Source organism: Staurois parvus, unplaced genomic scaffold, assembly GCF_062004578.1.
Source record: "Staurois parvus isolate SC_StPar_1 unplaced genomic scaffold, SC_StPar_1.0 ptg000003l, whole genome shotgun sequence".
Taxonomy (NCBI): Eukaryota; Metazoa; Chordata; class Amphibia; order Anura; family Ranidae; genus Staurois; species Staurois parvus.
In genome coordinates this window covers 360,001-387,603 of record NW_028317799.1, presented here as the reverse complement: position 1 = coordinate 387,603, position 27,603 = coordinate 360,001, and the positions used below count along the sequence as shown (strand labels likewise).

At 44.7% G+C, this 27,603-nt stretch overlaps 1 protein-coding gene across 1 annotated transcript in view; it reads left to right on the top strand.

Moving 5' to 3' along the window:
- Positions 1-27,603, top strand: part of NOTUM (notum, palmitoleoyl-protein carboxylesterase) — an 89,390-nt gene that overhangs the window by 38,778 nt on the left and 23,009 nt on the right. The window contains exons 2-10 of the mRNA XM_089669761.1: positions 5,358-5,682; positions 13,200-13,252; positions 17,889-17,984; positions 18,175-18,235; positions 18,352-18,410; positions 22,438-22,540; positions 23,144-23,335; positions 24,167-24,264; positions 27,480-27,603. The exon at positions 27,480-27,603 is cut by the window's right edge and continues 24 nt beyond it. Of these exons, the coding sequence (XP_089525887.1) occupies positions 5,378-5,682; positions 13,200-13,252; positions 17,889-17,984; positions 18,175-18,235; positions 18,352-18,410; positions 22,438-22,540; positions 23,144-23,335; positions 24,167-24,264; positions 27,480-27,603 (1,091 nt within the window). The 5' untranslated portion in view covers positions 5,358-5,377. The remainder of the gene's footprint in view (positions 1-5,357; positions 5,683-13,199; positions 13,253-17,888; positions 17,985-18,174; positions 18,236-18,351; positions 18,411-22,437; positions 22,541-23,143; positions 23,336-24,166; positions 24,265-27,479) is intronic.

The window sequence follows — 27,603 nt, the reverse complement described above, 5'->3', positions numbered from 1 at the left end:
CTACTGACCCCGAGTATGAAACCGTCCCTTTTATAGTGGGTAATCCCAATTCTTCATCCCAGCTTGCAGAAACACCAATGTGACTGACCACCACCGTGACTGCAGATTGGAAGCTTACCACATCATTTGACCCCTTGATTATAGGAGGTCAGCATGCGCTTTGTTCGTAGCAGGGGCGGACTGACCATTTGGGAAGTCGGCACTGCCTTAGGGCCCGAGTCAGAAGGGGGCTCCATGAGATGCCCTTGGTATCTTTTTTTTTTTTTTTTTTTTTTTCCTCATAGGCTTTTACGGGGGTGGTTTCAGTGTGGGAAAGGACACAGGGGCCCCATGATCCCCCTATTGCCCGGGGGCCCTTTGAGTTGTCAGTCCGCCCCTGGTTAGTAGACTTCAGATCCACACTCTTTTTATACTACAAGCCAGACTGCACGGATCCTCAACCACTCCACAGACCATCCTGATCACATGGAGCGTATATATAATTCATGTGAAGATAGAAAAAAGTGCTTCTCCTAGTGTAGACGATTCACAAAGCATTTATTAAAAATGAGGAAACGCACTTACAATTGAATAAAAAATACTCCGCTTTCTATAAAATCACCAAACGGCAAGAATCGGGATCAACGCTTATATGATGATGTCATAAGAGAGGCTCTTCCCAACGCGTTTCGTCATAGCAGACGTCTTCCGGGTCTAGTACATAGCTTCCTGAAAACCTCACAGCAAGGGTGGACTGACAACTCATGGGGCCCCCAGGCAATAGGGGATCATGGGGCCCCTGTGTCCTCACCCACACTCAAACCACACCCAAAAAAGCCTATGATAGGTACCAGGGACATCTCATTCGGCCCCATACTGACCCCGGGCTCTTGGGCAGTGCCCGAGTTCCCCAATGGTCAGTCTGCCCCTGCTCACAGCACTTTTGTATACTGTAAAACACTGCAAACTGTTGGCGCTATAGAAATCCTTTTTATAATAATAATAATAATGATAGATGGAATATTAAAAAGAATAATATTATAAACATGTGCCAAGGCAGGTTTGAAGCTGGTTGGTGACTTTGGGACCCGTTTGCGTGGTTTTTTTTTTCCTACATCATGAGGAAAGGACCTCTGTGATAGATGTGTTTAGGAATTCCTCCTTTGCAGGGGTTCTTGCATCATTCGATTACCAGGAAAGAGGAGCAAAAGGGGGGCTGCTGTACTTCATTAATACCTGGATGACTAAAATGAAGTCTAGCATGGACCTTCTATGGTACCAGCAATTCCTGACCCTCGTGTCCATCTACAGAGACCAGGCAATGGTTTCCTGGACTGTTAAAAGCTGCTGCAGGAGATTGAGGGAGAAGGGGGTCTGTAAGGATGGACGTTGGCCAGGGGCGGACTGACCATTTGGAAACTTGGGCACTGTCCGAGGGCCCGGGGTCAGTAGGGGGCCCCATGAGATGCCCCTGGTACCTTTTTCATAGGCTTTTTTGAGTTTGGGCAAGGACACAAGGGCCCCATGATCCCCTATTGCCCGGGGGACCCCATGAGTCGTCAGTCCGCCCCTGACGTTGGCTCAGGTATGAGTCCTTATTGGCGTCTTCATCAATATGAGGGGCTGTTGCCAGCATCTCTGAATTCTGTCGTGTGTTTTGGATCCTAAGACCGCTTCAAGTGATCTAGATGACCTCCTAGCTGAGAACAAGCGTGTTCTGTCTCCGGAGGCTTCTGACCGGCAGCAGCCAGAAATGAGTTTCTACACGGAGCGACTGTGGTTTATATAGCTAAATATATTGCGTCTACCTGCGGGGTGCCGTTTTTAAAAGAAGAACATTTTGTAACACAGATGGATTGTTTTCAGGCAGATGTCACCCCAAGCACTAACATTTCATATCATCCATTGCCCATTCAGAAGTCTTTTCAGCATTTTTAAATCTGCAGCTTTTACTAAAATAATATCTAGTGATCCTGCCCAGGGGTGGACTGATCATTCGAACACTCGGGCACTGCCCGAGGGCCCCGGGGTCAGTAGGGGGCCCCATGAAATGCCTCTGGTACCTTTTTCATTGGCTTTTTCATAGGCTTTTTTGGGTGTTGGTGAGGACACAGGGGCCCCATGATCCCCTATTGCTCGGGGGCCCCATGAGTTGTCAGTCCGCCCCTGATCCTGCCATAAAGGTTCTTGTTCAGGCACTTTCTGTTTTAGGGAGACCGCATTCTGTTGCTCTCTTAATGTTCACCTGCATTATTACTCTTCAGTTGACTTCTTTTGGAGACTTCCAGTGACCGTTTCAACACACATTAATACCAACATGGTCAACGGTTGTCACCACCAGGGAGCCCGTCCTGAGGAATACCATGCAGCCATTGCTGGAGTGTGTTTAGGGAAGTGGTTTTAATGACTGAAAGGGACAAGTTGGGGATACTGAGTTGAGGAGGAAAGCGCCAGATGATGCTGGACGTCCACTATCCAGGAACTGAGATATGCTCTATCTGATTTGCTGCAGCTTTTAATGCATACTCATATGCAACTCAGTGTGCAGTGAGAGTAAGCAGTTTCACTACAGGAGAGGAGCATGTAGAAATGTGCAAAACGAAAAGTAAAGCCTGAATCTTGCCAGAGAGATAAATTAAATATATTTTTTGCTAAATTACACCTGGACGTCTTTGATGATTTATGATTAGTTTTCAGACACTAGTTCATTTCTCTAAACCAGTGGTTCCCAAACTGTGGCCCGTGGGACAGATGCAGCCTTTTGCTAGGCTTCACCCATAGTCCCTGGGGCACTATTCCTCCAACTTAATTGAGGCACTTTTCTTCCCATTGATGTGAATAGTGGGGCACGATTCCTCCCACTGGCGCCAATGATGGGGCATGATTCCTCCCACTGATACCAATGATGGGGCATGATTCCTCCCACTGGCACCAATGATGGGGCACTATTCCTCCCACTGATACCAATGATGGGGCACTATTCCTCCCACTGATACCAATGATGGGGCACTATTCCTCCCACTGATACCAATGATGGGGCACTATTCCTCCCACTGATACCAATGATGGGGCACTATTCCTCCCACTGACACCAATGATGGGGCACTATTCCTCCCACCGGCACCAATGATGGGGCACGATTCCTCCCACCGGCACCAATGATGGGGCACGATTCCTCCCACCGGCATTAATGATGGGGCACGATTCCTCCCACCGGCACCAATGATGGGGCACGATCGATTCCTCCCACCGGCACCAATGATGGGGCACGATTCCTCCCACCGGCACCAATGATGGGGCACGATTCCTCCCACTGGCGCCAATGATGGGGCATGATTCCTCCCACTGATACCAATGATGGGGCATGATTCCTCCCACTGGCACCAATGATGGGGCACTATTCCTCCCACTGATACCAATGATGGGGCACTATTCCTCCCACTGATACCAATGATGGGGCACTATTCCTCCCACTGACACCAATGATGGGGCACTATTCCTCCCACCGGCACCAATGATGGGGCACGATTCCTCCCACCGGCACCAATGATGGGGCACGATTCCTCCCACCGGCATTAATGATGGGGCACGATTCCTCCCACCGGCACCAATGATGGGGCACGATCGATTCCTCCCACCGGCACCAATGATGGGGCACGATTCCTCCCACCGGCACCAATGATGGGGCACGATTCCTCCCACCGGCACCAATGATGGGGCACGATTCCTCCCACCGACACCAATGATGGGGCACGATTCCTCCCACCGGCACCAATGATGGGGCACGATTCCTCCCACCGGCACCAATGATGGGGCACGATTCCTCCCACCGGCACCAATGATGGGGCACGATTCCTCCCACTAATACCAATGATGGGGCACGATTCCTCCCACTGGCACCAATGATGGGGCGCGATTCCTCCCACTGGCACCAATGATGGGGCGCGATTCCTCATGACCACAAGCTCTATCTAAATTTCTTATTCCCAATGACCACCATAGCTGAATCATTGGCTGCTCCCATTGATGCCAGGACCTTTTTTTTTTTTTTTTTTTAATCACCACTGGCCACAAACCATTCCCTCCTCCCCCACAAAGTCTGAATAACCGTAAAGTGGCCCTTTGTTTAGAAAGTTTTGAGATCTCTGTTGAAAACTATGATGGTTATTTTACTACATGTGCTGTAAGCTCTTGGTGCAAAGAACATGGAGGGAAGAAGGGCCCTCCAGCATTGGTGGCCAGTGGGAAGAGTGGCCAGATCATTGGTATCATAATTTACTTATCTGCGATAAAATATGCTGCACTGGGTCCACACTGTGTTATGCTGAGTAATATCCACCCCAAAACGTTAGGAGCACCATCCAGTGGAGAGTCAACCTGCCACTGTTAAGGAAGCCTTAGCAACCTCTAGAACAGTCCTCTCAACCAGAACCCTTGAAGTAATTTTAAGGTCTAAGGGAACCTCTGCTGAATAAAATTCATTGGGGGTCAATGGGAATAATATCCTTTACATTGGTGGTCATTGGGAAAAATGTCCCATACATTGGTGGCCAGTGGGAAGAATGTCCCTTACATTGGTGGTCACTGGGAAACATGCCCCCTTACATTGGTCATTGGGAAGACTGCCACTGGTGGCCAGCGCGTAGACTGCCGCCGTTTACACTGGTGGCCAGCGCGTAGACTGCCGCCGTTTACACTGGTGGCCAGCGCGTAGACTGCCGCCGTTTACACTGGTGGCCAGCGCGTAGACTGCCGCCGTTTACACTGGTGGCCAGCGCGTAGACTGCCGCCGTTTACACTGGTGGCCAGCGCGTAGACTGCCGCCGTTTACACTGGTGGCCAGCGCGTAGACTGCCGCCGTTTACACTGGTGGCCAGCGCGTAGACTGCCGCCGTTTACACTGGTGGCCAGCGGGTAGACTGCCGCCGTTTACACTGGTGGCCAGTGGGAGGAATTCCAAGTACCACGTGGCTCTGTCAAGTGGCCTTGGACCTGAAATTATGCAGGCATCATCAGATGGGAGTTAAATAAGCCACAGCTCAAGGACTTCTAGCATGAAGGAACTCTAGTTCAGAATGGTTGCCCTAGAGGAACCCTGGTTGGAAAAAAGCTCATCTAAAGATATCCTTGAGAACGTGAACAGCACTTTCATTGATACAGAAAACACCTTCTGTCAGGCAGTAACCAACCACTGCTCTTGGAACTCCTTGCAACTTATAGAGGAACCCTAGTTGTAAAAGGTTTATCAAGATAAAGATATCCTTGAAAATGTGACTGGAACTTTCACTGACATAGTCATTTGTTTCACAAATGCTGTATTTGAATAACTCCATTGCTTGCGAGAGAGCCATTAATTGTGGTGTTTTTTTTTTTTTCAGGGTGCCACAGCGAGCCTGGCATGGCCGGAGGGATGTGTGTTACTCTACTGCTCCTGCTCAGTGCCATAACCGCAGAAAGCAGGAAAAGTTTGAGAAGACGTGGGCAGCAGCTGGTTCCCAGTAGCCGGGAGCGGACTGACGGGGGTGGAGAGAGCTTCCCATTGGATTTTACAGCCGTAGAAGGGAACATGGACAATTTCATGGCTCAGATTAAAAACCTGGCGCAGTCGTTATACCCGTGTTCAGCCCAGCGGCTGGATGAGGAGATGAAGTTGCATCTTTTGCACAACCAGTCCATTACCTGCAATGACGGGAGCCCAGCTGGGTAAGTCCTTGTGGGGTCTGGTGGGAAAAAAAGAGATGAGCTTAACAAACCAGACCTAGGAAAGTCCTTCTCTTTTTCAAAGCCAGGTTTTCACTTTTTAGGTTTTCATCCTTTATAAATATCTGCAGTGTAATGGCAGGGACATAGTTATCAGCAGTCAGTCAGGCAAAGCAGCCGATTGGATATATGCCGCAAGAGACTTTAGCAGAGACCATGTGACCAGGAAGCACCACTCCCGTTATACCACAGAGGTTGTCCAATACTGAAGCCCAATGGTACTTATAGATTAAATTGGGTAAATACATTCGACATGTGTGGGAACAATAGGTGGTTAAAGTTCTTCAGTTTGTGAATAAGCACAGCTACAGGTGCATGACCCACACCAGCTTGCTTCAACGAAGGCCCTGGCTCTCTGGATGGAAGCAGTGGTCTCTCTGAAGTGGTCACACACGCTCCTCGCTGAGTAAGGACCCTTTCACACAGGCAGCCTATCTGTTTTTTAGGCGGAACCGATCAGACTACCCATTGTCCTCCATGGGGAGGTGGATATAAATGGACGTGTTCTTTTTTACACCTGCCTGCATCTGATCCAACCCACTAAAACCAAATGGATGGGGATCCGTTCCCCACCCATCTAGTGGATCGGATGACAGTTGGATGAAAAATGGACAGGTGGTCGATTTTACATCCAACCGCCCCTAGAGAACAGTGAGCCTTGTCTTTGTCCCCTCTGGAGCGGACAAGGACCTGTCATCCGCCTGTTCAGCGAGGATCAGCAGACCGATAACCCGCTGAGCAGGCAGATCTGCTTGGCGGAGTTCGCCCATGTGAAAGGGCCCTAAGAACTACACAACTCCAGTCAGTAGGAAGCATGAATTTTGTGGATTGGAGAACTGTGGCTTTGACTATTCAGGGGGTTGATCAGATCACTGCAGAGAGACCACTGTTCCACACAAGAGGGAAAGGGTCTTTCTCTGAACCAAGCTGGCGTGGGACATACATTTTATTTATTGTTTTCTTATATACTGTAAGATGTATTTATTAAAAAAAATTACATAGCTATTCGTCAATTTGTTCTGTACAAATGACGCAAAAGCAAATGTTCTCGGGTTATTTTTGATACAGGTCAAATGTTTTTTGGGGGAAAAAGTGCTTTGGGCAAAAAGCACATTTTGGACACTAAATGGAGCTGAGGGTAAGGCCCCTTTCACACAGAGCGGACCTGTTAGCGGATCTGCTTGCCCAGCGAGATATCTTTCTGCTGATCCCTTGCTGAGCAAGTGAATGGCAGTTCCGTGTCTGCTTCGCCTATGCAGAGCAGACACGGAATGGAAAAACAGAATGGTTGGCTGCACAAACAGCAATGTGGTGGATTCACCACATTGCTGTTTGTGTGGCCAACCAATGTGGTGGATCCACCACATTGCTGTTTGTGTGGCCAACCATTCTGTTTTTCCACTGCATCTGTGATCACGGATCGGGCCAGCACCTGCGTGTCTGTGGAGGGGTTATGCAGATTCGGCACTCATCTGGAGCGGATCTTTTGCTCTTTGAACAGACATGGACACAGCCCGCTTTCCTCTGAGTGGTTCGATGTAAACTGACCACCTATCCTTTTTTCCGTTCAACTGCCATCTGACCCGACCTGACGGATGGAAGGGGAACAATTCCCATCTGTCTCTTTTTGGCAGATCGGATAGGATTGGATGTCGGTTTACACTCGCCATAGAGGAAAATAGAGCTGATTGGGTCTGCCTGAAAAACAGGCAGGCGGACCTGCTTGGAATGTCCTTGTGAAAGGGGCCTAAGTATTTCCTATGATCCTCAGCCATAATGTGGTATCTTCCTGAACTATTGAACCATTTTCTTGTATGAATTAATAACATTTGATGTAAAGGAAATGGGGGAACATTTGATTTTTGCCCCATTCACTCAGGATGAATGGACCAGTTTTGCTGGACAAATAGCTATTTTGCAATTATTAGCTATTAAGTTAAATAGCAATTTTAGAGATTCTGTAAGTGCGTTTTTCTCTTGGTTCCTAAAGGAAGGAAGAGCTGCTGATTGGTTAATGTGCCAATCTCCTAAATTGAATACTCAGTACAATTAGTTAGCTGTACCCAACAGATCCCGGCATCCTTGGTAGATGGTGGGAAGTATGCTGTATATGCAACTATCCCTTTTACTGACTGCTAGAACATGCTGGGAGGAGGAGCAGCTATAGGTATTAATTTAGCTAGTCAAATTAATGCCAAAGACCTCAATGTTGGTCTCATCTGACCACAGCACTTTCTCCCAATCTTTCTCTGAATCATTTTAGATGTTCATTGGCAAACTTCAGATGGACCTGGACATGTGCTTTCTTGAGGAGGGGGACCTTGCGAGCGCTGCAGGATTTCAATCCATGGCGGTGTATTGTGTTACCAATGGTTTGTTTGGTGACTGTGGTCCCAACTGCCTTGAGATCACAATCTCCTCCCACGTAGTTCTGGGCCTATCGCTCACTTTTCTCATCATCCTTTCCCCATGAGGTGAAATCTTGCATGGAGCTCCATGACCGGGGGGGGGGGGGGGTTATTTTGTATTTCTTCCATTTGCAAGAAATTGCTCCAACAGTTATCTCCTTCTCGCCAAGCTTCTTGCTGATGGTCTTATAGCCCATTCCAGCCTTGTGCAGGTCTTCAATCTTGTCCATGATGTCCTTTTGACAGCTCTTTGGTCTTCCCCATGATGGTGAGGTTTGAATGGAAGAAAGAGATTCTGTGGGCAGGTGTCTTTCATACACGTAATGAGTTGTTGTTAGGAGCACCTTCTTAAATCAACAGGACTAATCTGTGTACCACACGAGCACATAGCCAGTCAATGGGAGCCAGAATTATTGTTGGTTGGTAGAGGATCAAATACTTGTTTTGCTCACTGAACTGCAACTTAATTTATAACATTTGTATCGTGTTTTTTCCAGATTTTTGGCTGATATTCTGTCTCTATCATTTAAAATACACCTATGATAGAAAAATTATTTTCCCCATTGTACGGATCACTGAAACAGTAAATGTGTGGGGTTTTTTTTTTTTTCAGTGGAGGACACTGAGTGGAGGTCAGTGGAGGGATTGGCAGAGAGGGGTGGAGGACACTGAGTAGAGGCCAGTGGAGGGATTGGCAGAGAGGGGTGGAGGACACTGAGTAGAGGCCAGTGGAGGGATTGGCAGAGAGGGGTGGAGGACAATGCCCCCACTAGCCTCTACTCAGTGTCCTCCACCCTTCTCTGCCAATCCCTCCACTGGCCTCTACTCAGTGTCCTCCACCCCTCTCTGCCAATCCCTCCACTGACTTCCACTCAGTGTCCTCCACCTCTCTCTGCCAATCCCTCCACTGGCTTCCTATTGCCCAACGAATAAAATTCAAAACATTACCAATAACATATAAAGCCATTTATAACTCTGCCCCAAATGACATCACCAATCTTGTCTCCAAATATCACCCAAACCATCCTCTCTGCTCCTCCCACAACTTCCTGCTCCCTAGCTCCCTTGTTTCCTCCTCCCATGCTCTTCTCCAGAGCCTCCCCCATCCTCTGGAACTCTCTACCCCAATCTATCTGACTATTGCCTACTCTGCCCACTTTCAGGCGATCTCTGAAAACCAATCTCTTCAGGGAAGCCTATCCTTCCTTCAGCTAATACCCGAATCTTCTATTTCTCCCATCAGTTCATCCCCCACAGTTATTACCTTTTTTTTTTTTTTTTTTTCCACCAGACCCCTCCCTCTTAGATTGTAAGCTCCCAGGATCAGAGCCCTCCTAACCCTCTTGTATTGAACTGTATTGTTGCTGTACTGTCTCCTTTTTATATTGTAAAGCGCTGAGCAAACTGTTGTCGCCATATAAATCATGTATAATAATAATCATGGTGTTCCAATGTCAAAACTGCCAGGTACAAGTCTACAATTTTTTCACCTAAGTGTACATCACCTCCTCCTCCTCGGCTTGTATACCTGAGCACATCTGATGCAAAAAAAAACAAAAAAACTTTCTGCTTTCCTACTGCAATGGCAGCTTTCAATTTACTGATCTTCCATGAACTGTGCTGTTGGTCAGTTATTATATTTAAAAAGTAATGGCAGCGCCTCGATTTTATCCCGTGATGGAGTTACTTCATGGCACATAATAAATAAAGTACAGAAAGCTCAAGAAAAACGTTATTTTTCTTAAGCTGGCCATTCAAATCTTGGTCAGTTCAGCAGGGACTGGCCTAGATTTGGCCCATGTATGTGCACACTGTACCCAAAGTTGATACATTGATCGACTTTGGTACAACCAACATGTCGGATTTTTACATGTGATTATAACCGCTAGCAATAATCGTGTTCTCCCGGCAGGACCGGCCCCCTGTGCCCCCCTTCCTTCCTGGGAGAACATAATAGCTTCGTAGGAGGGATTCCCCCATCAACACGGATTGTTGATGGGGGAATTGAGCCATTTTCTATAGGAAAAAGAATTGAAGTCATCTATGGCCTGCCTTACAAGGTGAAACTCAGAATGGTCTGGGACATTGATAACATGGTTTCTGTCACAGCAGTCACATGATTGGAAAGCCCTCGATAGCAGGTAGCGATCGGGACCTTTCTGTGAGCCGCCGGTAAACGTGCTGGGAGCGCGCAGGGGGCACAAGTTTGCATTGGGTATGCAAATATGCAGCCTCTCGGAGTCCAAGCTCATCCGCTGAGAGGCCACATATTTGCATACCATCGGCACCAAGGAGTTAAAGGTGAATGCATGCCCCTGTGGCAGCTTGCAGGGTTCTTCCCTGCAGCAGCTGTCACTTTTTTGATATTGCAATCTATGAATGAAAGAACTACAGATACCATCTGCCAACGTAGTTCTTGGTGGAATAAAAGCGTGGTAGTCCCCACATTTTGTAGTCCATTGACCCTTCATCCAGGTCAGTAATTAAAAGTTGACTAGAGCAAACTGCAATAAAAAGTCGGTGTGTATAAATGTGTGTGTTCACCCTGTGTACAGCATATCCTTCACAGGATCATTGAGATCATAATAGATACCCATTTGCATCCATATTGATGTATTTTGTACTCTGCTTTGGATTTATATACACCAACTTTTTTTTGCAGTTTGCTCTAGTCAACTGCTTCCTTTTTTATATGCTGTTTGTTCGCTTAATAATCCACACCTATATTTATGGTGAGTTAGAGAAGTTACAATAGGTATTTATACCTTTTTTGATGTGGCATTTATTATTTTTTGACCGTAATTAAGCGTTCATACATCCATATTGACATAGGGTTGGCGGAAGAGTCTGCATGGCACTCGCCATCCACTGATCACAGGTGCAGTGCTTTGCAGGCTCCTATGCAAATAAAAATGCACATTTCCTGCAAATATATGTGCCTTTCTCCCTTTTTTCCTTTTCTCTCCTTTTTTTTTCCTTTTCTCTCCTTTTTTTTTCCTTTTCTCTCCTTTTTTTTCCCTTTCTCTCCTTTTTTCCTTTCCTTTTCTTTTTTCCTTTCTCTCCTTTCTCTCCTTTCCTTTTCTTTTTTCCTTTCTCTCCTTTTTTCCTTTATTTTCTTTTTTCCTTTCCTTTTATTTTCCTTTTTTCCTTTCCTCCTTTCCTTTTTTCTTTTCCTTTTTCCTTTTCCTTTTCCTTTCCTTTTTACCTTTTCCTTTCCTTTTTACCTTTTTCTTTCCTTTTTTCTTTTTCCTTTCCTTTTTTCCTTTTTCCTTTCCTTTTTTTCTTTTTCCTTTTTTCCTTTTTCTTTCCTTTTTTTCTTTTTCCTTTTTCTTTTTTCCTTTTCCTTTCCTTTTTTTCTTTTTCCCTTTTCCTTTCCTTTTTTCCTTTTCCTTTCCTTTTTTCCTTTTCCTTTCCTTTTTTTCTTTTTCCTTTTTTCTTTTTTCCTTTTCCTTTCCTTTTTTCTTTTTCCTTTTTTCTTTTTTCCTTTTCCTTTCCTTTTTTCTTTTTTCCTTTTTTCTTTTTTCCTTTTTCTTTTTTCCTTTTTTCCTTTTTTCCTTTTTTCCTTTTCTTTTTTTTCTTTTTTCCTTTCCCCATAAAATAAACTGGGGAGGAAAAAGGTGGCAAGTTTAAATTGTTACCAATGTAGACATGGGCTGCATTAAAAACTTCAGAGCACTGACCTCCCTTGATCCTATCCTTTGATTTGTATGTTTGCATCTTTCCTATGGCTAACAGGATATGTAGTTTTGCTGGTTTAAGATTTATACCCAATGAAGTGTAACTCACCCTTACTTGGTCAATTTCTGCATTTCTGCAATTTTTGGCTCAAGTTAGGGCTTGTTCACACTTGGCTGTTTTACCAACGCTTGACAAACGCCCCTATAGCGTTTGGCAAGCGTTGGTCTGGCGCTTGCTGAGCGTTTTTTAACGCTCGGCAAACGCCGCATGCACGGTTTAGCGGCGGTTGCAAGGCGTTTGCCGAGCGTTAAAAACACTTCACAAACGCCTATAATGAAGTTTGAATGGTGTTACCGCTCCGCAAACACCCCACAACCGCGTCGCAACCGCACCGCAAACGCCGTCTGGGCATTTGCGGAGCGGCACCATAGGCTAGAATAGGAGGCTTCGATGCCTCCTGACTCGACCAGAGGCGTCGGTTTTTGACGCGCCGCGACACTACCGCTCCCGTTAGAACAGCACCATGTGCTGCAATGTACAGAATTGGCAGAGGCGTTTGGGAAGCGGTAAAAAAACGCTTCCCAAACGCCTCTCTGCCACCTGCACACAATGCTAGCGTGAACGTAGCCTTACTGTTGTGTTTTTTGTTTTTTTTCTGTGAAATTAGCACATTTCATGTATCTATATACTTATACTGTATGTTCCAGTGCGGGCAGTGTGCCATTAAGTCTAATGGCACCCGCCCGCGGGTCCTGCATTTTGGGTGCGGGTGTTGCAGCTGCGGGACAAAGTGCGTAGTCACTTCCACCCGCACAAAGTGTGAACCGAGCCTATGTAAATCTCCCCCTCTGTTTCTGCCTTTTTGTTATGTACTTACTTTGTATAACATCTTAGGGTTTTTTTTTTTGTTTTTTTTTAATTCTACATTTAACAGAGGGCCTGACCCTCTCCCAAAAAAGTTTTGGTCACAAGTCTGGCTAAAATTACAAATTCTTTCGCAGGTTACAGTATTTGTAGCTGCTTTCCTGGTGTTCAGCTTTAACTTTGGGCTAATATTTCTATAAATGTATCATATTTTTTATTTTTCCTTTTTTATTTATTTTTTTGTAAAGTAACTCATTATTTTTTGTACATGTCAGGAAGTGATGATATATAAATACATTTTGTTTTAGGAAGGCTGTGATATACATTTTAAATTTTGGCCTAAAGTCATTCATGGTAGCCAAGTCAAATCTCTGTGTGGTATATAGACCTTCTTTGTGCCTCTCTCTTCCATATCTATATTCAAAAAGATTCAAAGTCAATGCAGATTCCGAAATCTTTCCTTTGATAGCGGTCCACAGACTAAGTTTCTGTCTTGTGTTTACTTTCTAGTTACTACCTAAAAGAGTCCAAAGGGAGTCGGCGGTGGCTCGTCTTCTTGGAAGGTAAAAACTCAACTTTTTTTTTTTTTTTTCTTCATCATTGCTAGATGTTTTGGGCCTCCTGCCCAAACGGAGGAAGAGAAAATAAACAGAGCTTGCGGTGGAGAGTTGTAAGAACACCATTCGCTTCCAAAACACGTTCTTGAATGAATGAATGAACGAACGACATGTTAGCATGACCTCGGGTCAGAGGTTAAGTCCAGGCTTGGAGAGAACATAAGTCTAACCACTTCTTACACCGAGTAGCGATGGTGTTTGCCAATCAGCCGCTGTCCACATGAAAGCTTCTTCAGAAAGAAAAATATACTTTGCATTTTATTTCAGTTTATTTGCAGTTTTATATTACATACTCACTGGATTACGCTGTCAGAAGTCATCGAGAATATCATTTGTTTAGGGGGCCATGAAGTTGGTTCTACTGAGTTAAAAGCCTCTATTTTAAAGGGTCAGTCCACCCAAAGCTTAGGTTTCGGTTTACGGTTGGACTTGACTGATGATTTGCCTGCCTGTCATACCTGATTATATCAGAGCCAGGTTTTAGAAGTGCAAGGGGGGATTTATATTCCTTTGATCATGCTTGAAATGTCAGTTTGCAGGATGAAGTAGGAAGGGGGCCACAGAAGCATGCTTTCTGAGGGTTTTAGATGTTTGATGGCACTTGAGTTCATGTGCCATAGTAGTAAAAGAAAGGAATCGTGTTAATTGCTTGCATTTATTAATTACAGCAGCTTAGGTTTAAAAAAAAAAGCTCTTGGGAAGTCCATTGGCAAGATCTCCTTATTCAGACCACATCATCAACCACACTTTGTGTTTCATCTTGGCATTGCTAAGGTAGAAAAAAATCTGCAGTTTTTCCTTGCTTACTGGCCATGCGATGTTGGTAGTCTTTTGCTCTGCAGCCCTGGTTGCACACTGGTATCTCTGTTTCCTAAATCTCATAAGACTTAGATTTGCTTTCCTCAACCAGGGTTCCTCAAGAGCTTGCTAGGGTTTCCTTGGCCAATGAACAACATTTACTTCTCAGATGGGTTACTACTGACAACAGTGATATTTCTAGCTATCTGTAGAGGAAAATTATCACCTCCACTGACCGCCAATGTAAGGGGCGTTCTTCCCGCTGACCACCAATGTAATGGACCCTTCTCCACTGACCATCAAGCTAGGGAGCAGTTCTCCACTGGCCACTTGCAATGGAGCATCACGCTTGCCACCAGTGTTAGGATACACTAGACTAGACTGGAGTAAGGCGGCACTAGGCTGTCCGCTGGGGCGAGGCGGCACTAGGCTGTCCGCTGGGGCGAGGCGGCACTAGGCTGTCCGCTGGGGCGAGGCGGCACTAGGCTGTCCGCTGGGGCGAGGCGGCACTAGGCTGTCCGCTGGGGCGAGGCGGCACTAGGCTGTCCGCTGGGGCGAGGCGGCACTAGGCTGTCCGCTGGGGCGAGGCGACACTAGGCTTTCCGTGGGGGCGAGGCGACACTAGGCTTTCCGCCGGGGTGAGGCGGCACTTTTTCATTAACCAGCAATGTGAGTAAGCACTTGCAAGTTATTTCAAGGGTGAATAGTACTGAGGACAATAGAGGAAGAGATGTGTGAACCAAACCGTGGTACTAACAAATACAGTATCTCACAGAAGTGAGTCCACCCCTCACATTTTTGTAAATATTTGATTCTATTTTTTTCATGTGGCAACACTGAAGAAATGACACTTTGCTACAATGTAAAGTAGTCAGTGTACAGCTTGTATAACATGGAAATTTGCTGTCCCCTCAAAATAACTCAACACACAACCATTAATGTCTAAACCGCTGGCAACAAAAGTGAGTCCACCCCTAAGTGAAAATGTTCAAATTGGGCCCAAAGAGTCAATATTTTGTGTGGCCGCCATTATTTTCCAGCACTGCCTTAACCTTTTTGGGCATGGAGTTCACCATAGCTTCACAGGTTGCCACTGGAGTCCTCTTCCACTCCTCCATGACGACATCACGGAGCTGGTGGATGATAGAGACCTTGCACTCCTCCACCTTCCATTTGAGGATGCCCCACAGATGCTCAATAGGGTTTAGGTCTGGAGACATGCTTGGCCAGTCCATCACCTTTACCCTCAGCTTCTTTAGCAAGGCAGTGGTCATCTTGGAGGTGTGTTTGGAGTCATTATCATGTTGGAATACTGCCCTGCGGCCCAGTCTCTGAAGGGAGGGGATCATGCTCTGCTTCAGTATATCACAGTACATGTTGGCATTCATGGTTCCCTCAATGAACTGTAGCTCCCCAGTGCTGGCAGCACTCGCACAGTCCCAGACCATGACAATCCCACCACCATGCTTGACTGTAGACAAGACACACTTGTCTTTGTACTCCTCACCTGGTTGCCACCACACACACTTGACACCATCTGAACCAAATCAGTTTATCTTGGTGTCATCAGACCTCAGGACATGGTTCCAGTAATCCATGTCCTTAGTCTGCTTGTCTGCAGCAAACTGTTTGCGGGCTTTCTTGTGCTTCATCTTTAGAAGGAGCTTCCTTCTGGGACGGCAGCCATGCAGACCAATTTGGTGCACTGTGCGGCGTATGGTCTGAGTACTGACAGGCTGACCCCCCACCTCTTCACCCTCTGCAGCACTGCTGGCTTTCACTTCTGTGAGATTCTGTACGTACTTTTGTTTATGCTGAGCTGGACATTCAGTATCCTTTTAAAGATAGCATTTTTCTTGGAGTCACCGTAGAATGTCCGTTTTAAAAGGCGGTTGTACTCTTTTGTATACGTTTTTTTCCTTTATTGAATCACGACACCCCACTGAGTGCAGCCGGCCTGGTAAACTACTTGCTAAGAACCTCTAGGTTGACCTAGGTTGGAGACATTATGTGGACTTCCTCCCCATTCAAATGATGTTTGCATTGTGGCCTTGCCCAATACCATAAAGCCTTCCCTCTGAAAACACGTTCCAAGTCCTTGTTTTAGTGTGCATGACTCTACAACCTCATTCATTCCTATAGAAGAGCTCTTCTCATGGTAGGCTGTAGCTGTCCAGTGGAGTATGCCTCTCCCTCAGGTATGAAAGGGTATCTGCATTTAGAAGACACAGCAGGGACTCTCTCTGGGGAATAGGTTGGGCATCCTGGGCCCGGGGCGAGGAAGGTCGGCATGTAACCAGGTGGGCTCTACTCATGCAGTGGGGGAATTTCTTAAAGAACAACATGTACTAAAGAGGCGGTTGTCCTCTTAAGGTCCAGGTGTTTTTCACCATGGCATCACTAGGAGGTTAGGTTGAGGGTGAGTTAGCTGTAACAGACACAGTTCTTTTCTTTTTTTGGAAATGGGATGATTTTTTTTTTTGTCTTTAGAAGTAGCAACGTGAGACTAAGTGGGTATTTTGATTGGGGCTCGGTAAGGCACCCCCCTCCACTGACAGCACCTGCTGATGGACCACATTGATACTGTACCCAGAGGTGTATTTACCACAAGGCATTTGCCTAGGGCGACAATTTTTAGGGGGGCATCTCTGTCCCCTGGAAGAAGGGACATATGTGGCATGGGGCCCAGGTGGGATCTGAGAGAGGCTGCGGGCTGCTTGATGGTGTATGCAGAGCCTGATTGTCGTTCCTGGGAATGTCCAGAGCTGTGAAGGTGTCAGGCTCTCTCTGAGGGGGGGCATCCGATTTTTTTTTTTTTTTTTTTGCCTAAGGCAGCACAAAACCTAAATACACCACTGACTATACCCTGCATTGTGAGACGGAACAAGCTGTGCAGTTACCCCATACCATTGGGTTTGTCATAGAGATTTGGCATAAGACGAACCATTGATCAGCTTGTGAGGTATGCTTTTAAAGGTAATTTTTTTGGTTTTTTTAATTTTCACATCTATGGGTGAAATAGATTTTTTTTTTAAAACCTCGGTTCATATGTACAGTATACCTTGTAAACTAAATATCTACAGATTGCAGCCATGTATGTTCATTAAGCAGTCTCTACTTCCCAGTTTGCAGTGCTGCACAATGGTCGTGCTTTACATCTCCTTCTCACAATGCAAGTTTATGGAGAAGATTTACTAAAACTGGTGCACACAGAATCTGGTGCGGCTGTGCATAGTAGTTAATCAGCTTCCAGGTTTTACTGTAAAAGATTCATTGAGCAAGCTGAGGATAGAACCTGGTGCAGCCAGCTTCTGAGTTCACCAGTTTTAGTAAATCTCCCCCTATGAGTTGGCCAATGGAAGCGATTTGCAAAATGGATGTTTACTCCCCCTAGTGGCAAATTGACATATCTCTTTATTAAATACCATTAAAAATATGGAATATAAGGCATGTTAAAATATATGAAAGTCACCCCAAAATTTATACTACTATAGGAACTCAGAATATGCCCAAATGAAAATTCTACAATTACCCATAAGGCTTCGTGGGATGGTAAAATGCAGATGGACTGGCATTGTGTCCCTGCTGTAAGGCTGCTATGACTCATGAAGCCAAGGCCTCATGTGGCTCATAAGTCACTGGTCTAAGGCACAGGCGCACATTAATGTTTAGGGGGAAAAAAAATTGACAAACTGCTAAACTTGATCAATCTAAACTGTGTGCATATTTTATGAATATACTGCTACTTTACTGACTGTAATCCTCTATCGCCGCTCGCTGTTAGGTGGCTGGTACTGCATCAACCGGGAAAACTGTGACTTGCGCTATGACACCATGAGGAGACTCATGAGCTCAAAAGGGTGGCCAGCCACGAAAACTGGTGAGTGTTCCAATGCTTACCTCTCTTCATCCCAGTGTGCTAAACCGTCTTTTTACCCATGATGCAGTTCTTTGTGCTTTAGCCCTTACCATGTAACTCCTTCCATTGTCTGTCACTCTCGTGTCATGCTTGTATGCCCTTTCCCCGTTCCACACACGTGTTTTGCGTCAAGCTTCATTTCATATTTCAGCTTCAGGGATTTTGTCAACCCAGCCCGAGGAGAATCCACATTGGTGGAACGCCAATATGGTGTAAGTATCGCCTATGTCCTGTCTGCCATATTACATTCATAATAGTTATTCAGAACTGAGTCGGAGTTGGTGCCTGGGGTGCTTCTTACCACTGTGACCTTTCTTTTCTTCTGCAGATTCATCCCCTATTGTTCTAGCGATGTCTGGAGCGGAGCCACTCCGAAATCTGAGAAAAGTAAGTATTGATCTATCCATTTTGTGGCTATTTAAAGATGTGCCCATGTTTGATAACCTGTTTTGCACAAGTTGGACTATTGGTTATGTAGCACTACCCCCATAGGGGTTGCTGATGAATTGGGTCCCCCTATAGTCCTGCATAGTCAGGCAATCTGCATCCAGAGTCAGAAATTGTTCCTTAAGCTTTGTTTTGTTGTTTTATTGAGGGGATTTAGAACCTGGATAGGGTAAGGTGGGTATAGGATGCCCAAGGGACCCGACAACTGAGGACAAACTTTCTGGAACTATTCACAAGCTTTCTCTGTAGCACAGTCTCTGTTGGAGAGCTAGCCAGCATATCCAAAATGTACCACCCAAGACCCTAGATGAAATTCTCCTCTTCACCCAGCAATCTGGAGGTTTTCCACAGCAGAGGATCTGGCTCCTGTCCCTTTAAATAGGTGAACAGTCACAAGTAGGGTGCTGATCTGACTTCCCACCAGAGTGCTCCTTTCCCTGTCTGCTTATGGGGTGCAGGTGTATTTGCTCAGATCCTCTACTGTACCGGTTGTGGGCTGGCTGCTGCCACCAGGCCTATCAGCTGGGCTTCTCCTTCCCTGCTATGCAGGTGGTCCTCACTCAAGGGGCCAAGCTTTCCGGCTCGCAGGCAGGCCCCGTCTTACTAAGCCTCCTACAGCCTCCTTCCTCACAGCCCCACATCTTCCTCTCGAGCTCTCCCTCCAACTCTCCACACACTACTTACTGAGGAGGCTCCAACACTTTTTAGGGATGTCCAGCCCCTTTTCAACCTCTTGTTGGGGATTGGCTAGAACCCTTCAAGAGTGCAGCCAGCCACTTCTCAGATCCACCCACTGCCTCTAAGGCTTTCCTCCAAAAACCCCAGAGCAGGGGGAAATTCCAGAGGGGCTGGCCTGCAGAGCCTTTCAGCCCTGACCACAATTTGACCCCTCTGGCTATTACACCTGGGCTGCTGCTCAGCCCCTGTCTAACCATTAGGATCTAGCTCCCTCTAACTAAACTAAGAAGGTGTTACAGTTAATTCATGGACCTGCTCTGCATTCAGCCTAAGGGGCATTTTATATTGAAATACCATGTCGCCAAAAATTTGGCTTGCAGTTATGGCATGGCCCCAGGGGCGGACTGACCATTTGGAAACTCGGGCACTGCCCCAGGGCCCGGGGTCAGTAGGGGGGCCCATGAGATGCCCCTGGTACCTTTTTCATAGGCTTTTTTGAGCTTGCGCAAGGACACAGGGGCCTCATGATCCCCTATTGCCCGGGGGCCCCATGAGTTGTCAGTCCACCCCTGCATGGCCCTATTCACTTGAATGAGTTGTGTTTGTTGGTGGTACTACCTGCTAAAGCATAAATCGCCAACACACCATGATCTTCAAAATGGCACCAAAAATGTAATAAAGAGGTAACATCACAGCAGTAAATAGCAATTTGAATTTGAAGATCCAGGGTGTGATTTTGAAAATGTGTGTGCTTTGAAATTTTGAAGATCCATGGTATGCTGGCGATATATGCTTTGACCTGTGTAAACATCGATTCCCAGCCAGTCGTTGCTACAGCACCCAGCTGCCCCAGGCCATTTCTAAGGATGTGTGCAATGGAAATATTCTACTTGGTACTGCCTGTCAAATGCAGCCTGTTTGTATAATTTTTGTTACACCACAACTTTGGCAATATGTACAAACCTGGCTACTGGCCATGTTCACTTGCTGGTTGGACCACCTATTTGTTACTGCCAGCTCTTGTAAACATGGTCATATCATCCTGCTGTGGATTGTTGGAAGCACCGCTCCAGTTACTCTGTGTGTAAGTCCCGTTGGCATAGCTGCTGTAGGTACTAATCCGATCTAAGGGAGCACCTCCCACTCCAAGGGAGCACCTCCCACTCCATGCATCCTCTGTCTTAACCTGCTGAGGCCACACAAGATGTATGAACATGTATACTCAAAAGAGAAAAAAAAGCTGTGCTGCCCCTTTAAACATTTACTAAATCATCATAAATGAAATGCACATAAAAACATAAAAGTACAAAAAAAGTGTGCAAAATAACAAATGGATACAATCAATAATTGCTTAAATGTCTATACATCACTCAAACACATGAAGGGAATAAAGTCCCAGTGAGTGAACAATCACTGCAAAAGTGACATCCAGTGGAGGACTGGTGTTGGCACGGCAAATAAAAAGTGCTCCAATACACCTCTCGCTAGTGTGACACACTCCTTACCAGATAGTAGGATCCAACAAAGAGATCATCATACGCCTGAGTGCAGCTATGACATCTTTCACCGCTGCGGTTATACAGTAATCCTGAAATGCCACACTCGATGGGGATGTGAAGGAAAAAAAGACAAATTCCATAGTGTAGTATTTAAACCCTAGACCTCCAATTTAGGAAATGTTCCAGGCTGTGCCACAGTTGACTTGGTCATGGACTGTATCCTGTAAGGCTTCGAGGGTGCCATGAACTCCTCTCTGATACTTCTACACATGTGATAATATTTATGACAAAAAAAGAAATATATGTATGTATGTGTGTGTGTGTGTGTGTGTGTGTGTATATATGTGTGTGTGTATATGTATATATATATGATATGTGTGTGTGTGTATGTATGTGTATATACATGTGTGTGTGTGTGTGTGTGTGTGTGTGTATATATGTGTGTGTGTGTGTATATATGTATATATATGTGTGTGTGTGTGTGTGTGTGTATATATGTATATATATATATATATATGTGTGTGTGTGTATATATGTATATATATATATATGTGTGTGTGTGTGTATATATGTATATATATATATATATATGTGTGTGTGTGTATATATATGTATATATATATGTGTGTGTGTGTGTGTGTGTGTGTGTGTGTGTGTGTGTGTGTGTATATATATATATATATATATGTATGTATGTGTGTGTGTGTATATGTATATATATGTATGTGTGTGTGTGTGTGTTTGTTCTATGTATTGTACTATGTAGCTGTTGACTATTATCTTTTAGATGTGTAGATGATGTGCTTATTGTACACTGTTGTTTGGAATGTGTAATGTAATTTACAGTGCTTTGGTCTTTTGTATGTATAGTGTTTTGTTTTTTGTTTTTGGTTTTTTTTTTTTATGCTGGTTTAATAAAACTTTTTTTTTTCTGAGGGGGGAAAAAGGTGCACATACACTAGCCGAAGAAACAGCACGTATACTGTCCAGCCCTGCCCAATGTTGGTGTACGTGATGACGTCACATATCTGGTCCTGCGCAACTCATGTCTCCTACACAGGCATAGTCAGGGAAAGAGGCTTATTACCTGTTGATCCCATCAGTAGAGCCATTGATTTTTCTCTTTCCTATGCAAGGTGTCAACTTTCATTGAAATCGCGCAACAGTGCTGTTAGAAATAGGCATGCATGGACTTGCAGTAAGCAACAAAAAACTTTTAAGCAGTTGCAGCAACAGGGTCTCTTTTTTTTTTTTTTTTTTTTTTCTTTTAGGGGGAAAGCGTTTACACTACATGAAAAAAATCTATAGAAATATATATATATATATAATCTATCACACACATATATATGCAGCACTGTGGCTAAATGCCCGGCAGTACTAGGGTCTCAGCCATGGCACCACCTGCCTGGAGTTTGCATGTTCTCTCTGTGCTTGCGTGGGTCTCCTCCATGGACTCCGATTTTCCTCCCACACTCCACCAAAGGCATGCTGGTAGGTTAATTGGCTCCTGTCTAAAGTGGCCCTAGTATGTGTATGTATGAATGTAAGTTAGGGACCTTAGATTGTACACCCCTTGAGGGTTAGGGACTGATGTGAATGATATAGAAATAGAGAGATAGATAGAGATCTAGATATATAGAGATAGATATAGTTTTTTCACTTTTGCATTAGACAGGATTTCCCTCCTTCTGTGCACATCTGACCATTATTTATTCCAGCTGCCTTCTAGGGATAACTTCCACCTAATAAAAAGCAAAAGCTGTATCTTTTTTTTTTTTTTTTCCCCTCAGGTGAATATGCCTTCATGGGGTCCCTCATCATACAGGAGGTGGTGAAGGAATTGCTGGGGAAGGGTCTGGACACCGCTAAGGTTCTCTTATTGGCTGGAAGCAGGTGAGAGGGTATGGATTTGATTTGTGGTATCTTACTGGGTTGACAAACAGATGGGCTAGATTTTGCTTCCAGACAGGCAGACGTTATTTTAAACACCCAATCAATCTTGACTAGTTTGTGTTTTTAATACAAATTCTTATTTAAAAAAAAAAAAGAACTGGCCTTCAAACCAGCCATAGGACCCAAGTCTGTCTTGATGGCAGACTGCTGTAATCCTCTGCACAGGAACACTCACATTGGAAGAGGGTTTCGTGGCACTCTGAGCCAATAGGAGCTCTCATGCTTTGCACAGTGCTGTTTAACACTGTAAACATGCTTACAGGAGAGCATAGGGATCAGCTCATCAGTGTACTTCTGCCTCTTCATTGTCCAGCCATTAGTAATGGATTGGGCTGTGGACTAGGCTGTTTTGCTGGTGGGGTCTACAGAGGGGGTCCGAAAACAGCAGAACCTGGACTTCCACTTCCACAAAGGGAATGGCTTGGTGCAAGTAGGTACAGTCTAGATCAAATATGGGCATGGTTGGCTTGCTTCCATTATGCCATCCTTAGTATGCCATTAATAAATTACTGTAATTGCGTATCTCTTTCTGCGTTGTTCTAGTGCTGGTGGAACTGGGGTCCTTCTGAACGTAGACCTGGTGGCTGAGCAGTTGGAAGAACTGGGCTATCCTGGGATTCAGGTTCGAGGCCTCTCTGACTCTGGATGGTTCCTTGATAACCAGCAATACAGGAGGACAGACTGCACGGATATCATCACTTGTGCCCCTACAGAGGCCATTCAGCGAGGAATCAGGTAAAACCAAACATCTGAAGCACAAGCCGAGTATAAAACCCTCCACACAATGTCAGGTAGTAGAAGGACCTAACTCAACCATCCTCAACCAGGGTTGTGTGGAACACAAGGGTTCCTGAGGTTGCTAAGGGTTCCTTGACCGTTGGTGATTGGATGTTCCACCTACACTGAACACCAATGCAAGGGGGCAATTTTCCACCAACCACCAAAGTAAGAGGCAACCACTACACTGGTCACTTTTTCACTGCAGGTGTAATCTGTTCTTGGGGGAACCCCTCCCTGATTTTTTTTTTTTTTTTTCTCAAGGGTTCCTGTGAGGAAAAAGTAAAAAAATTAAAAAGGAACAAAAAACAGTACCAGTCTTTGGATGTGATTAAAAAAAATAATAATAATATACAATATTATTTTTTTTTGGTCAACAATTTCAGGTTTCTTTTTATTTTTTCGTTTTTATATAATAAAAAAAACCCCAGTGGTGATCAAATACCACCAAAAGAAAGCCCTATTTGTGGGAAATAAATTATATAAATTTTGTTTGGGTGCAGCTTTGCATGACTGTGCAATTGCCAGTTAAAGTAGCACAGTGCTGAATAGCAAAAAAATGGCCTGGTCATAAAGGGGGTAAAACCTTTCCAGAGGTTAAGTGGATAAGCTTTCCTTACTCAGTCCAAATGCCTGCCTATAGGAGATCTTGTCATGCAGTGTGACCGTTGTAGCTACAGGGGGAGGAACTACAGATATGATTTTGTGGCAACCACCTAAACCCCTCCCCTTTTTGGCAATCTAGCGTCGTACGTGTTCGCATTGCGTTAACACAAATTCTTCTTGTAGGTATTGGAATGGAGTCGTTCCGGAGAGGTGCAAGCAACAGTTTAAAGAAGAAGAATGGAACTGCTTCTTTGGCTATAAGATCTACCCGACCCTAAGAAGTACGTAATGCTGAATGATGAGAAATCTATTTAAAGGGTCAATCCACCTTTAGGAAATATTTTGGTGTTGTGTTGAAATCTGGGGAGAGTTCCCCTCTGAGAGTTTTTTTCACCTATAGATCTGTCCAGCAATACCCCACCTGTATTAGAGTGCCCCTACACTAAATGAAGAAGCACAGGGGGCTCCTTTTGGACAGCAGCAGTCTTGGGGGAGGGGAGTGTTAAATGTACTAGCAGATTTCAATATACAAACAGATCGAGGCCATATTCCAATAAGCAATTACAGCAGTTTTTTTTTTTCTTTTTGTGATAAAGGTTTGACATGAATAAATAAAAGATAATTATTTGTAAGCACCCCTGCTAGTGTTAAATTGTTTGTCTCATTCCTGTAACTGATGCATTGTGCTGGAGAGCTTGTGCTTTTGAAAAACAGACTCACTAACAAGATCACCAGATAAATATAGAAGAAAGCCTAAAAAAAAAACAAAATTGAATGCAGCCATCACTTATAAGAATTGGTAGGCAGCAATATAATAAATATTTGCTTTTGGGTTTAATACCGCTTTAACCTGTTACAGAAATTAGAAAACTAAAGGATCAACAGGTAATAATTGTTGCGGGGACCTTCTGTCAACATTTTAAGTCTGAGTTCCCGTTGGAGATTTGTCCTAGTATTGTCATTGCAGAAGGGTAAAAATCCATTGGGGTGTTTGGGTGCTGACTGTCGAGCATGGAAACTTCACTTTACTTTGTGGAGATTTCCTTTCATTTCCTGTTGCATCTCCAGACGAGGAAGTGACGGAAAGTCTCGCCATTAGAACGCAAAACCACCAATAGGGGTTTCAGTGCTTCCATACTCTATGCAAAAAAAGAAAAAGTTTACCTCCCCCCTTTTTTTTTTTTTTTTTTTTTTAATTTTATTTTGCTCATAGATAACTTTTTTTTGTTACTTTTTTTTTTTTTTTTCTTTTTTTTAAGGTATAAGACGCTTTTTCTATTAAGGGTAAAGAAAATATTGCAGCCAGCCTTTGCGGATGGGTTAAGTCAGGTCGTTTTGGTCTTGTGGTTATTCATGTCATCTTTTTTTGGTCTTTGATTTCTTCATGATTGATTGGGAGGGGCTTGATTGATTGTGGGCCTGTGGTAGCAGCCCTTGGACTGGGCTACAGATGCACATTCAGGTTGAGACGGAGTAGCAATTATATGGGGTCCAGCTGCTGGACATCTGTACCAAAGTCATGTGTAATGTCTATTTCTGTCCGTCTTTGAACTCCGGGCGCTGTTATATATATATCTTTTATGTGACACGGCGAAAGGCGCTCACGTGTTTATTACCTACATATAACAGTGTTTTAAAATAGAACCGATACAAGGTGCCCATCCAGATCCTTTTTACTGGTCTATTTGAAGAATACAAAAAAGAAAAATATTGAGTTGCTCAATTCCTAACAAGCAAAAGATGCTCGTGGGAGGAGCAATGTGCTACAAAATCTTGATAATTAGCAGGAAGGAGGTTGTTAAATGATGTCTATGAATTACCCCAATATAGCCACAAATGGGGCAAATAATAAAATAATAAAAATAAATAAAAAAGAAGGGGGGGCGGGGCCCTTCTTCCCCTTCTTCTCCTACTTCTCCTTCTCCTTCTGCTTCTTCCTCTCCTCCTCCTCCTTCCTTCTCCTCCTTCCTTCTTCTCCTCCTCCTCCTCCTGCCTTCTCCTCCTTCCTTCTTCTCCTCCTCCTCCTCCCTCCCTCCCTCCCTTCCTTCCTTCCTTCCTTCCTTCCTTCCTTCCTTCTCTTCTTCCTTCCTTCTCTTCTTCCTTCCTTCTCTCCTTCCTTCCTTCTCTCCTTCCTTCCTTCTCTCCTTCCTTCCTTCTCTCCTTCCTTCCTTCTCTCCTTCCTTCCTTCTCTCCTTCCTTCCTTCTCTCCTTCCTTCTATCCTTCCTTCTCTCCTTCCTTCTTTCCTTCCTTCTTTCCTTCCTTCTTTCCTTCCTTCTTTCCTTCCTTCTTTCCTTCCTTCTCTCCTTCCTTCCTTCCTTCCTTCCTTCCTTCCTTCCTTCCTTCCTTCCTTCCTTCCTTCCTTCTCTCCTTCCTTCTTTCCTTCCTTCTCTCCTTCCTTCTTTCCTTCCTTCTCTCCTTCCTTCTTTCCTTCCTTCTCTCCTTCCTTCTTTCCTTCCTTCTTTCCTTCCTTCTTTCCTTCCTTCTCTCCTTCCTTCTCTCCTTCCTTCCTTCCTTCCTTCCTTCTCTCCTTCCTTCTTTCCTTCCTTCTCTCCTTCCTTCTCTCCTTCCTTCTTTCCTTCCTTCCGTCCTTCTTTCCGTCCTTCCTTCTGTCCTTCCTTCTTTCCGTCCTTCCTTCTGTCCTTCCTTCCTTCTCCCCCCTTTTTTTTTTTATTTTCTTTTATTATTTTTCTTTTAGCAATGAACAACTTTATTACACTCTGTGACTTCATCACCAGGCTTCTAAAACTTCTGTACTGGGTCTCAGTTCGAATGGTGTAAGGCCAACCCCCAGAACTACATCTCCCAAGAGCTCTTTCTCTGCAAACAAGGTGTGGGCAGGCTCTTGGTATTCAAAGCAGTAGAGAGGGGTGAGGGAATAGGTGGAGTTCTGTAGTCCATGTATGGCCATATTAAACCTTGATCTGCAGGTCACATAGTACTGCACGCATGATCACTTATGACACCAGCCAGTTGATGGCTTGACAGTTCAGTGGAGAGCTCAAGCAACTGTGTATTATTCTTTTAGTAAGGAGCAACTTTATTACTCTCTGTGTCATCATCACAAGGCTTCTAAAACTTCTGTACTGGGGCTCAGTTTGAATGGCGTAAGGCAAACCCCCAGAACTACATCTCCCAAGAGCTCTTTCTCTGCCAACCAGGTGTGGGCAGGCTCTTGGTATTCAAAGCAGTAGAGAGGGGTGGGGGAATAGGTGGAGTTCTGTAGTCCATGTATGGCCATATTAAACCTTAAACATGATCGTTTATGACACCAGCAATTTGATGGCTTGACGGTTCTCATTCATGGCATGTTTTAAATGTAACTGTTTTGGTAAACCATTAAATCAATGGGACACCGATGCAGTTATAACCCCCACCTATGATATCCAATATTTAAAAAAATCTGATATAAATGATAAAATCTAAAATTATATATTTTATAATGTTCATCTGTACTCTATAAAGAACTCTCCCCACATTCCATTTTCTCCATTGCAGGTCCAGTGTTCGTGGTCCAGTGGTTGTTCGATGAGGCTCAGCTGACGGTGGACAATGTACATCTGAGTGGGCAGCCAGTGCAGGAGAACCAATGGAATTATATCCAGAATTTGGGCCGGGAGCT